General features: G+C 34.4%; 1 protein-coding gene across 2 annotated transcripts in view; it reads right to left on the reverse strand.

Moving 5' to 3' along the window:
• Positions 1–452: 452 nt before the first annotated feature.
• The window catches only part of TSPAN7 (tetraspanin 7), a 108,073-nt gene continuing 95,677 nt past the window's right edge, over positions 453–12,848 (reverse strand). For both annotated transcript variants that reach the window (XM_026713673.2, XM_026713672.2), the window contains 2 exons: positions 12,454–12,526; positions 453–1,504 (listed from right to left, as the gene is read on the reverse strand). In XM_026713673.2, the coding sequence (XP_026569458.1) occupies positions 12,458–12,526 (69 nt within the window). In that variant the 3' untranslated portion in view covers positions 453–1,504; positions 12,454–12,457. The remainder of the gene's footprint in view (positions 1,505–12,453; positions 12,527–12,848) is intronic.

The raw sequence follows: 12,848 nt of genomic DNA on the forward strand, positions 1-12,848 counted from the left end.
GTTCTGTTCACTGGCGAACAGAGGAAAGAGTTGGGGGAGAGAAGGCAGTGGATTTTAGAGCCTAATGTTTATTAAAGCTTGAGAGGAGTGCAATCACAAATCACACATGAACATCTCTCTTTTATCACAGGGTTATCCAGATGTTCCTTTATCTTCAGATGAAACCAAAGCTAACATCTTGCTCTTGTGCAAGATGTCACAGTGACACCGAAAACTCTATGGCAAAACCAATGACAAAATCAAGCACTAAGTCAGGCTGCATATGGTAAATAACTGCCGAATATTAATATGTAATATTAACATGGTAATTAGAAAAAATAACATCATATATTAAACACTTTAGAACATGCTAGCAATCATGATATATTCAGATATGTTTTAAAGCACATACTTTTATAACACAGCCACAGATAACAAGGTATCAATAAAACAAAAATAAAGGGAAGCCAGTAGAAATCTGTAATGGTTCCATTTATTAATATATATATATCACGAATACAATATCAATGCATTCTTGTCGGCATGCTAGACAGAGGCCTTATTTTAAAAAAATCCTAGTTTTTTTTAGAAAGGTCTTAAACTATTCTTCCCCATCCTGAAAAATATTCCACACATTCTTTTAGTTATTATTTTGATTGATTTGACAATGAATTTGGTGGCAACTTCAATGCAAAAGGAGAATAAAACAAAAGAAGGGCATAAGAAAAAAGTTGCATTATAGCACAATCTGATTTATAATTTATCTAATCAAAGAAAGCAAAATTATCGGCTTCACAGTAAGCAAACAACACACCTTAGTAATTATCACACAAGTTCAGATTCTGAGGCAAAATGCACTAGACAAAGGCCTATTGGCAAAAACACTAGGCATACAATACTGATCAAGAATGAAAGATGTAGCAGAATACCAATACATTAATTTCCCTCAACCAGATTTTGCACATTTATTTTCAAGTATCCCCCAAGTTATGTAAATGATTTTTTATTTTATTTTGGGCAGTGGTTGGAAAGGGGAGATTATATAGACTGACACACTTTAGTAAAAGTATAAACAAAATCAAGAAATGAAAAATTTGATAAACCAAAATAATATATATATTTCTATACAGGCTTAATATGGATGTGTGCAACATTTATTAACCATGGTGAAAGGCTAATGGTGCCTTCCAGTCACTACATGCACAGCCTAATCATTGCTGTCAATGAATTACCTCCTTTAACTTTACAATGCAACTACTGTCTGATCAAGAACAAACATACAGTGCCATCATATGCACAGTTGTTGAGATGGAGTGCACAGTACTGGATGTTCAATGGTTCAGGCAACAATTTGTGGCACGGCAGTACTTCACGGAATGGTACATTATGCATGGTACAAAGTTGAGAAAGTGTTGTCTTTATGTGTGTATATGTGTAGTTGTGTTATGTGTGCTCTAACATTCTTTAGAAGTCTTCCAAGAAATTTCTAGTTCCTGATTGAAAACAGGTACTGTATTTCATACTCCTGGAGATGTACAGAAAGGAAGATAATTATTATAAGGTAATAATTATTTTTTTCATTTCCATCAATCATAAGATTTCTATTGTGCACAGGTAATTCTCCAATTACAACCATAATTGAGCCCAAAATATATGTTGCTAAGTGAAACATTTGTTAAGTGAGTTTTTCCCATTTTACAACCTTTCTTGCCACAGTTGTTAAGTGAATCATGTTATTTGTTAAGTTAGTAACATAATAGTTAAGTGAATCTGGATTTCCCATTGACTTTGCTTGTCACAAGGTTGCAAAATCTGATCACAGGATTAGGATTAGAACACTGTAATTGTCTTAAATATGAACCAGTTGCCAATCATCTGAATTTTGATCATGTGACCACAGGGACACTGCAATGATTGTAAGTGTGAAAAACGATCATAAGTGACTTTTTCAGTGTCACTGTAATTTTGAATGGTCACTAAATGAACTGTTGTTAATCGAGGACTACCTGTAAATAAATTTTCTCCCAGGTGACTCTGATGGAGAAGTCAACTAATTCACCAATGAAAGGAACTCTGGAAGCAAGCAATCTAATATATTGGTAATAATTTCTCTCACACTACTACCTCAAGGGACATCAAATGCACATTTCTCCCTGCACTGCAACTTTGGTGATTCCTTTAAGTAGTACTCCTGTAAAACCACTAGGGGAATCACTATTTTTAAAATGTTTTTTGCTATATGGTAGATGTCATACTGAATAATTAGGAACTCAAGATCTAGCTCTATTTAAACCATGGGAATTATATAACATATTGACCACATGATCAAGAAGTCCTGCATTGATTTCAGTGTATTAATAGAACTTTCTGTATACAAACAACTGTTATGGGCAATAAAATTACAATATTAGAATCCCTGGAAACGTTGGACTAAGCCATTTATTTCACTTTCTATTTGCTCATATCTTTGAATGTCCTGCACAGGTTTCCTATGAATGCAAATAACTTCTATGTTCTCAGGAATTCCTCCCTTTTCTGCAAAATAATATAATAACATTATATAACATTATATGTTTTTGTTTTTATTTTATTTATCTATCTATTTATTTATTTATTTGACTTGATTTGTCAATCAATTACAAGATACAGATATAAGAATAAACATAGTTTTCAATACATGAGATGGATACTTATAAGAAAAATAAAAAGAAGAGATGGGAGGAGCTTGCGCCGTGGCGATACGGTCTGCAATCGAGCTCCTCGATTGCAGCCGATATCTCCGCCACCGGCCGGTCCAACGGACCTACGCTGTCCCGTAGGGACAGCCATCGTGAAGAGCATACCCTGAGGACTCCGGGGATACCGCAAAATCCCTGGAGAGCCCGGGTGAAGCTCTTCTTGCCAGCGGCGGAGAGGCAGCCCCCATGCTGCTGAGGCCGGGGCGGCTCCAGACGGAAAGAGTTTGAGAAAGAGTTTGTCGGTTGGGTGAGAACTTCTTTTTTTTTATTTAATTTTTTGAGTTTTGAAAGTTTACTCTAATTATCTGAAGAAACCTGTGTGATTTTTGTTTTGTTTTTTGACAAAATTGACTTAGCGGCGTTTTTTTAGGGAAACGTCAAAGAGAGAATCCATTTTTTTTTCTTTTCTTTGCTTCCGGACTCTATTGTTATTTATTGGATAACTGGACTGTTTTCTTTTTTCTTTTATATATTCATATGTTTTATTCTTCTTCTGGACTTTTTTTTTTTTTTTCTGGGCTAGAGGCTTCTCTTGACTTTGTTTGACTTTTCTGTTTCTGTTTTGTGTATTGCAAGCCGGCTTTCCCTTAAGAGAGGAGGGGGGAAAGTGAGAACTATGATACTTTGTAACACTGCCACCTAGAGGCTCGGAAATATTTAAAAAAAAAATAAAAAACAGACTCTTCTTCTCAAGGACATCCCCTGATAAGATAGAGGAAAGCACTTTGTGGAATATTATTACAGGTGTCTTTCTGGATATACATGGCTCAGCTTTGAAGCTTGTGGGAAAGAGAAGGGAGTTATAATTAGAGCCTTGGATAATTAAATAGAGTGCAGTGTTGTTGTTGTTTTTTTTGAGTTCTGCCAACCCCTTCACTAACATCAAGGTCCTTACTTTTAAGCTTGATTTATTTGCAAAGGGAAGCCTCTGAATTTCTTTTTTCTACTTTTATTTTATTTTGATTTAACTGATTTTATTTTTTCTTTTGCCTATTTGGATCCTGTTTTTTCTTTTTTCCTTTTTTTTTTAATGTACATCAGCGGACTATTTCTTTTTCCTTTTTTCAATTGAGGTTTTTTTTTTTTTTTTCTGGCTGGACTAAGGTGTGGAATCTGAAGAAACTTATTTTTCTTGGTTTTTGTTTTGTTTTTTGTTTTTTCTCTTTTTCTTCTTCCCTTCTTCTTTTTTGGCTTTGTCTTGTTTATTATTATTATTGGGTTTTTATTTTTACTGTTACTTTTTTTTATGGTTTTTTTTTCTTTTTTTATTGGACTAAGGTCAGGAAGAATTTGAAGAATTTTTTTTTTTCTTTTTTTCTTTTTTTCTCTCACTTTTGGCTTTTTTATTGTTGGCCTTTTTACCTTGGATTATAATTTCATATTTTTTTCTCTTTTTTTTTGTGGATTAAAATTTGAAAAAACTTGAAGAGTTGGAACCACTTAAAATGAGTAAGAAATTTATATCTTCGGGTGCCTCTATGTCTGCTTCTGCCTCCCCACCATCTGGACAGCGCTCAATTCAGACATTGTTAAAGCAAGATAAAGAGAAAGAAAAAGAACAAGAAAGAGTATCCTTCCAGATGATTATGCAAGGAATTCAAGATCTTAAGGTAAAAATGGATACGATTGAACAAAGAACAGGTAGGATGGAACAGATGATGGAAAAATATGAAGAGAGACTCCAAAATGTTGAAGAGGGAGGCAAACAAAGAGAGGAGAAAATTGGAAATATCGACAATAGATTAACAGCGATTGAACAAGAAAAAAGTGAGATGTTGAAGTGGGAGTTGGATAGATCAGAATTTTATCTTAGATTTCAAAATATAGAAGAAGAAAAAGGACAAGATTTGGCTGCGATAATGGTAGGAATTCTGGCGGAGGCGCTCGAGATAATAGAAGAGAAGATGATGGATGGAATTGATGAGATATATCGAGTTTTTACAAGATATGCGATGAGAAATAACCTACCCAGAGAAGTTCATATTAGATTTATTAAAAAATCTTTGAAGACACAAATATTGCAAGCAGCAAGAGAGAAGCCACTGAAATATAAAGGTAAAGAAATTTTGGTTTTAAAACAAATACCTAGAAGAGTGAGAGAGATGAGAAGAGAATACCGATTCCTGACTAAAAGGTTATTGGAAAAAGAGGTGTCTTACAGGTGGTTGATTCCAGAAGGATTGATGTTTACGTGGCAGGAACAGAGACATAGAATTGATTCAATCGAGAAAGCAGAACTGTTTTGTGCAGAGGTTTTTGGAGGCAGAGAAGGAGGAGCAGGAAAGGAGGTCCCATCAATTGAATCCCAAGAGGAACAAATGGAGGTTGGAAAAGAAGAAGGTGCAGTAGGTGGACAAGTGGATATTAAAGATCAACGTGAGGCAAGACCCACGAGAGTGGTTAAATCTAAATATAAAACATAATTATGGAAGAGAAAAAATTGATTACAATGAATATAAATGGACTGAATTCAGCTGCTAAGAGAAGGAAGACTTTCCATAAATTAATGAAATTAAGGTTCGACATAATTTGTTTACAAGAAGTTCATATTAAAAAGCAACATGAACAATTGTTATTACAACCAAAATTAGGGAAATTGTTTACCTCTTTGACACAATCCAAGAAAAGAGGGGTGGTTTATATATTAAACAGGCCATTCCAGCAAAAATGATTTATACAGATGATGATGGGAGAATATTAATGGTAGAAATAATGGACAATAATAGAAAGATACTTTTGATTGCAATTTATGCACCGAATGATAAACAGGAAGAATTCTATAGAAAATTACATACTAAGACTGCCGAACTTGACTATGCTAATGTAATTATGATGGGAGACTTTAATGGAATTGTGGATAATAGACTTGACTATATTGCAACAGCAGTAAAGCATAACAGGAAAACTCTTCCTAAATCCTTTTTTAAAATGATAGATGAATTAACTTTAAAAGACATATGGAGAGAAAGAAATGATAAATCTAAGCAATTTACGTTCTATTCAAATAGGCATCTATCATGGTCCAGACTGGATATGATTTGGATCTCAACAGATTTAATGTCTAGTATTCAAGAAGTAAATATTGAAACAAGTACTTGGGCTGACCATAACCCATTGACAATTGAATGGAAGGGACAAAGGAAAAGATCGAGATGGACATTAAATAATTCTATTTTAAAGGATAAGGAATTTATACAATGGATGGAGAAAGAATTGGCCTTCTTCTTTAAAGAGAATAGAAAAGAAGACACCTCAATACAGAATGTTTGGGACACAATGAAGGCCTATGTTAGAGGCTTGATAATAGACTATACAAGAAAAAGAATAACAGAAAAAGCGAACTCTTAAAGCCTTGGATGATGAATATAAGGGACTTGAAAAAGAATTACAGAAAATGCCACACAGAAAAGATGTTAAAATGAAACTGGATATAACTAAACATAAAATGGACTTAATAGAGAAAGAAGAATTGGCACAGAAAATTAGGAATGCTAAACAGAATTATTTTGAGGATGCAAATAAGCCAGGTAGATGGCTAGCATACAAATTGAGAAAGGAGAAAGAGTCGAGGAAAATACCGCAGTTAATAGACGACCAAGGTAAAATTTGTTATGGCAGCAAAGAAAAAAAAGATATTATTTATGATTTTTATAAGCATTTGTATAAGAAAGAAGACATTGATGAGGAGAAAGTTAAACAATACTTGCAGAATGCAAATCTACCTAAGATACCTAAAGAGATTGAAGAAATGCTAGAAAGTAATATAAGAATGATGGAGTTAAGCCAAGCACTTAAGAAACAAAATAATGGAAAGGCACCAGGTCCAGACGGGTTTCCTGTAGAATTTTATAAAATCTTTCAAGAATCACTGTGTATTCCACTGTTAGAAGTTATGAATGAAGTTATGTTAAAAAAGATGATACCTAAAACATGGTCAGAGGCTTACATTACACTTATTCCAAAAGAGGAGGCGGACCTACTGCAAATCAAGAATTATAGACCGATTTCTTTACTGAATGCAGATTATAAAATTTTTGCTTCAATTTTAGCAGAAAGACTTAAAAAGTACTTGAATAACTTTATCCACCCAGACCAAAATGGGTTTTTGCCAAAGCGACAAATCAGAGACAATATGAGAGTAATTCTGGACACCCTGGAATACTATGAGGCGCATCCTGAAAAGCAAATGGCTTTGATATTTTTAGATGCTCAAAAGGCATTTGATAACGTGAATTGGAGATTTATGTTACTTTTAATGGAACCGATGGGCTTTGCTAGAAGATTTATTCAGGCAATAGAAGCAATTTATAATGAACAAACAGCTAAGGTAATGATGGAGGGAGAATTTACAGATCCTATTAATATAAGAAAAGGCACAAGACAAGGTTGTCCTCTTTCTCCCTTGATATTTGTATTGACTTTGGAAGTGTTGAATAGAAATATCAGAGAAGATAAAACTATAAAAGGAATGAAAATTAAAAGGAAGAATTTAAACTACAAGCCTTTGCAGATGACCTAGTCTTTATCTTGGAAGACCCTATAGAAACAGCCTCGAAACTGTTGGAAAAGATAGAGGTCTATGGGGAGGTGGCTGGTCTGAAAATAAATAGAGATAAAACAAAGATTTTGTCAAAGAATATGTTGCTGAAACAAAGGGAAGAGTTGGCAGAACTGTTAAAAATTCAAGTTACAAACAAGGTTAAGTATCTGGGGATATATTTGACATCAAGATGTAGTACATTGAAGGAGAATAATTATATTAAACTTAAACAACAGATAGCTCAAGATTTGAAAAAATGGGAGAACTTACAATTGTCATTAATAGGAAGGATTTCAATAATCAAGATGAACATTTTACCCAGAGTCTTATTTTTGTTTCAAACAATACCAATTAGGCTTGGAAAAGAATATTTTGAGGATTTAAATAAAATTGTTTTGAAGTATATATGGCAAGGCAAGAAAGCAAGAATAAAGTTAAAGCTTTTACAGGATGCTAGATTTAGAGGAGGGTTTGGTCTGCCTAATTGGGAGTTGTACTACCAAGCTGCAAACTTGACGTGGGTTAAAGAATGGATAACATTAAGGAAAACCAGATTGTTGACATTAGAAGGTCATGATTTGTTGTTGGGCTGGCATGCTTTTTTATGGTACAAGGGAACTAAAACACAGGGGTATTTTAGAAGACATTATATACGGGAGTCTCTGTGGTTGAATTGGGAGAAGATAAAAAAACAGTGTTATTTGAAAATTCCAGTTTGGTTATCGACGATAGAAGCGTTCTCTTATCCTATAATTTATAAAAAGGAACAAACAGTTAACTATGGGGAATTATTAGATGAAAAGGGTGAACTTAAATCGATGCAAAAATTGGAAGAACAAGGTATACAGATGAATTGGTTTTCATATTTGCAAATACATTCAAAGTACTATGAGGATTCCAAAGCAGAGGGATTTTATGATAAGCAAACTGACTTGGATAAGATTTTGATGGGTACTGATGAAAAGGTGATTAAAAAATTGTATGGTTATTTATTGCAAATTAAGCTTGAGGAAGAACAAGTTAAAGAAACTATGATTGCGTGGGGAGGAATTTTGGATATGGGATTGATTTAGAGAAATGGCAGAAATTATGGTCGCAAAATTATAAAATGACAATGTCTACAGCCTATAAAGAAAACTTGTATAAGATGTTTTACAGGTGGCATTTTCCCCGACAAGGATAGCAAGAATGTTCAAGAACAAATCCGAAAAATGCTGGAAATGTTATCAGAAACCTGGTTCATACTATCACATGTGGTGGACTTGTGAGGATGCTAGAAAATATTGGACTAAAATCCACATGTGGCTGGAAAAAATGACAAAGAAGCATATAGACTTGAAACCGGAGTTTTTCTATTGGGAATACTACCAGATACTTATAGTAAAGAGTTGAAATATTTGATTGTAAATGTATTGACTGCTGCTAGGATTGTATTTGCAAAAAATTGGAAAAATGAGAAAATTCCATTGCAAGAAGAAGTTGTAAAGAAAATTTTGGAATGTGCTGAGATGAGTAGATTGACTTTTGAAATTAGAGAGCAAGAAGATAAACAATTTTATTTAGTTTGGGATCTTTTCTATCAATGGTTGAATGATGAAATATTAAAATATAAAAGTTAGATAATAAGGAATAATAATGACTTTATTTTCCCTTTCCTTTTATTGGTTTTTGATACTATATCTATATAATAGTTTTCTTTGTTTCTTTCTTTTTCATATTTGGGATAGAATTGGTATGATTATAAGATTTGTTTTAGAATAAAATATTTAAAATATAGTTATCTCATAAAGGCATGACCGAATAAAAGTTTAGTCAATTTTTTTTTTTCTTCTTTAATAGCGATACTAGGATTTATAAATTTGTATTGATAAGAGTATTATATAAAGTAACTGTAATTGTGACTATGAGGTGAATGCACAAAACCGATGGACCAACCGACTTACTGTGTGTACAAAAATATGGGGGAGCTGATACTTTTATGTTTTGTTGTTGTGTTTTGTATGTTAAAAAAATAATAAAAATTTATTAAAAAAAAAAAAAAGAAAAATAAAAAGAAACAATAGGACAGCGATGGTAGGCACGATTGGTGCACTTATGCACAGTCCTCTTAGGAAGGGTCTGAGGTCAATAGTAGACAGTCTAAGGCTAAAGTTTTTGGGGTTTGGGGAAGAAACCACAGAGTCAGATAAAGTATTCCAGACATTGACCACTCTGTTGCTGAAGTCGTATTTTCTGCAATCAAGTTTGGTGTGGTTAACCTTGAGTTTATATCTATTGTGTGCTCTTGTATTATCGTTGAAGCTGAAGTATTCATTTGCAGGTAGGACATTGCAATATATGATTTTATATACTATATTTAGATCGGACTGAAGATGGCGTAGTTCTAGGTTTTCTAGGTGTAGAGTTTCAAGCCTGGTGGCATAAGGTATTCTGCAATGAGTAGAGGAGTGGAGAACTCTTCTTGTGAAATATTTCTGGACCTTCTCAATTGTGTTAATATCAGATACATGATATGGGTTCCAGACTGATGAGCTCTATTCAAGTATAGGTCTAGCAAATGTTTTGTATGCTCTAGTTAGTAGTGTGATATTACCAGAGAAGAAGCTACATAGGATTAGATTAACAACTCTTAATGCCTTTTTGGCTATGTAGTTACAGTGGGTTCCAGCACTTAGATCATTAGAGATGAGTACTCCAAGGTCCTTGACAGAGTTTGGATCCTCAAGAAGGCCTTGACTATTTAGCTTGTATTTTATTTTCCTGGGGTTTTTTTTTGCCAATATGTAAGACAGAGCATTTATTTGTTGAGATTTGAAGTTGCTATTTGATTGACCATTCTGATACATAGTCAAGGTCTTTTTGGAGGGTAGTATTGTCTGTGGTGTTGAATAGCTTTACATTATCAGCGAAGAGAATGCAGTTGCTCTTAATATGATCACAGAGGTCATTTATGTAGAGTATGAAGAGGTTTTTTTTACCAATAATGGAGAATATTGGTAACTCAAGGTTAAAATGAGGGATCATTGGTACTCTCTGAACTTGGTCGTTTCCTTGCTAACATTTCATGACTCAAATTAGATAACATCATTGCTAGTGAAGTTACAGGACTAGCACTGATTATGTTAACTAATTTGGGTAATGAAATGTTGGCAGGCAAACAACCAAACTCATGGAGCACCAAGGACCTCTCACATATGTTTGTGTATGAATCTACTCCTACACTGAATTAAAAGGGAATTCATACAAGGATTCAGGACACTGATTATATGTTCATATACACTTTGGATGAGCTAAACAGATCACTGGACATTCAGTATAAATCTAAAACACTGACGGCTTCAAAAGCAATGAACCACATTCTGTGTCCAGAGTAGACTGGTATGTAGTAGACTTACTCTGAACGTTCTGGTTCCATTTGGAACATTTACTGCTACATTGGGTTTCTGCTCAAGTTTCTGTTCTACTATGAAGGCCATGAACCAGCTTTCGTGCAGTGCATATTATCATAGGTGTTAAGAAAGCATGCATGGCTATGATAAGGATCCAATTTCTCTGTGAATAGGCATGATTTATGCATAAGCTTATGCTGAACAAAAATACTCCTGGCTGAAGGGGAATCAAATGGGTAGAAAGTCAAATCTAAGAGCATGCTAAAATTGTACCTTTGGGTTTTTTTTAAAAAGGAGTCAAATGAAACAATTTTTTTAGATCAATAGTTCTAGTGGCCAAGAATGTTTCTGGCTTTTCTGGATAATTTTCACCTTTTAAATCTACATCTAATCCATTACAGGTAGTCCTCAAGTTACAATGTTTTTTTTAGTGACCATTCAAAGTTACAACGGCACTGAAAAGAGTGACTTATGATCACTTTTCATACTTATGACCATTGCAGCATCCCCATGGTTACATGATCAAAATTTAGATGCTTAGCAACTGATTCATATTTATAATATTTGCAATGTCCTTGGGTCATATGATCACCTTTTGTGCCCTTCTAACAAGCAATGTCAATGGGGAAACCAGATTCACTTAATAATCAGGTTACTAACTTAACCACTGCAAATATTCACTTAACAACTGTGGCAAGAAAGGTTGTAAAATGAGGCAAAATTCCTGCACTGATTTTAAATATGGGTTTAGGCAGAGGTAGGATTCAAATTTCTTAACAACCAGTTCTGTGGGCATGGCCTAATTTGTGGGTGTGGCTTGTTGGTCATGTGACTGGGTAGGCATGGCTTGACTGGGTGTGGCTTGTTGGTCATGTGACTTGCTGGCGTGGCTTTTATGTAAATATTGATGTAAATATATATATTTTTTAATAAAAAAGGGCAACTTTTACCCAAAATCGGGCAAAGCAGGCAGGCAGATTGAGTTGCTCACAGAATCACAGATTCATTTCTACCTTTCTGCAATATATTACTGGAGTCTGCACTGAAAAATAGAAGCTTCAGTCCTAAGAAAGGTTCAGCTCTGCTTTTAGATTAGCTAGAAAGCAAGAAAACCAATGATTTCCTGCTTTCTAGCTAATCTAAATCTCCCGGCACAGCAGAACAGCTGATGGTTGGGGGAAAAAAAGGAAAACTAGTAACTTACCAAAGGCAGGCAAGTTGGATGGCATGAATGCCAGGTAAGGAGTGGGCAGGGCAGGGCAGGGCCAGCCAGTGAAGCGATTTGCCGGTTCTCCGAACTGCGCAGAATCGTAACAACTGGTTCTATAGAACTGGACCAACCAGGTAGAATCCCACCCTTGGGTTTAGGGTTGCCAAGTTTTATAGTGATGGGAATGAGACCACACATTCCAGAATATCAGCAGAGGTAGTATTTTAAAAAGCTACTTTTGTTTATTAATTTAAAATAAAATAATGGAGAATTATATTACAGGATAGTCCCTAAAGAATTCTTTTTGTTGTTCTGCTTTATCATTAATGCAAATCATTAATGTCATTCAGCACTGAATATCTTTTCATTGATATAAACCACCCAGAACAACATTGGCCTAGGCTGATGAACTCCCATCAGCCTAGGCCAATGTTGTTCTGGGTGGTTTATATCAATGACTGCAATTAAATTGCTGACTGCAATTAAAAAGCCATGCTGGAGAGAGCAGCTATAAAATCTATCTTACTCCTAGTGGAAAGCAAAGCACTTGCCTGACTCTGAAAAAAAGCATCTTGCATGCAATGTGCAGAATCTCACCTTGTTACACCATCTCATACTGATTGGCAGTAATAAACCGAGACAGACAACACGCCAACAGCATGCCAATCAGCTGCAGAAGAGAAAGGAAAAGAATCATGCATTTAATCCAGTGTCATGAAATGTAGTGAGTCTGCAAAAAGGATTTTAGATTTTTAAATTTGTGGAAATATGTGAAATGAAATATTATTTTATATTATACAGCCTACAGCCAAAATAGAGTGCCTAAAAGTAACCTTTATTCAGAATGAATACCATTGAACAATGGAATTTGATATAAACAAATAAACATAAGTAGCATGGGTCTATTCTTTGCATTGCTGAATTTAGCTTTTGGCAAAAGGCTACATAAATGTTGAATTAGATATGCACATTCATTTTTTTTATCCTTCACC

Source organism: Pseudonaja textilis, chromosome 7, assembly GCF_049901715.1.
Source record: "Pseudonaja textilis isolate UNSWEBS1 chromosome 7, rPseTex1.2, whole genome shotgun sequence".
In the NCBI taxonomy this organism is placed as follows: domain Eukaryota; kingdom Metazoa; phylum Chordata; class Lepidosauria; order Squamata; family Elapidae; genus Pseudonaja; species Pseudonaja textilis.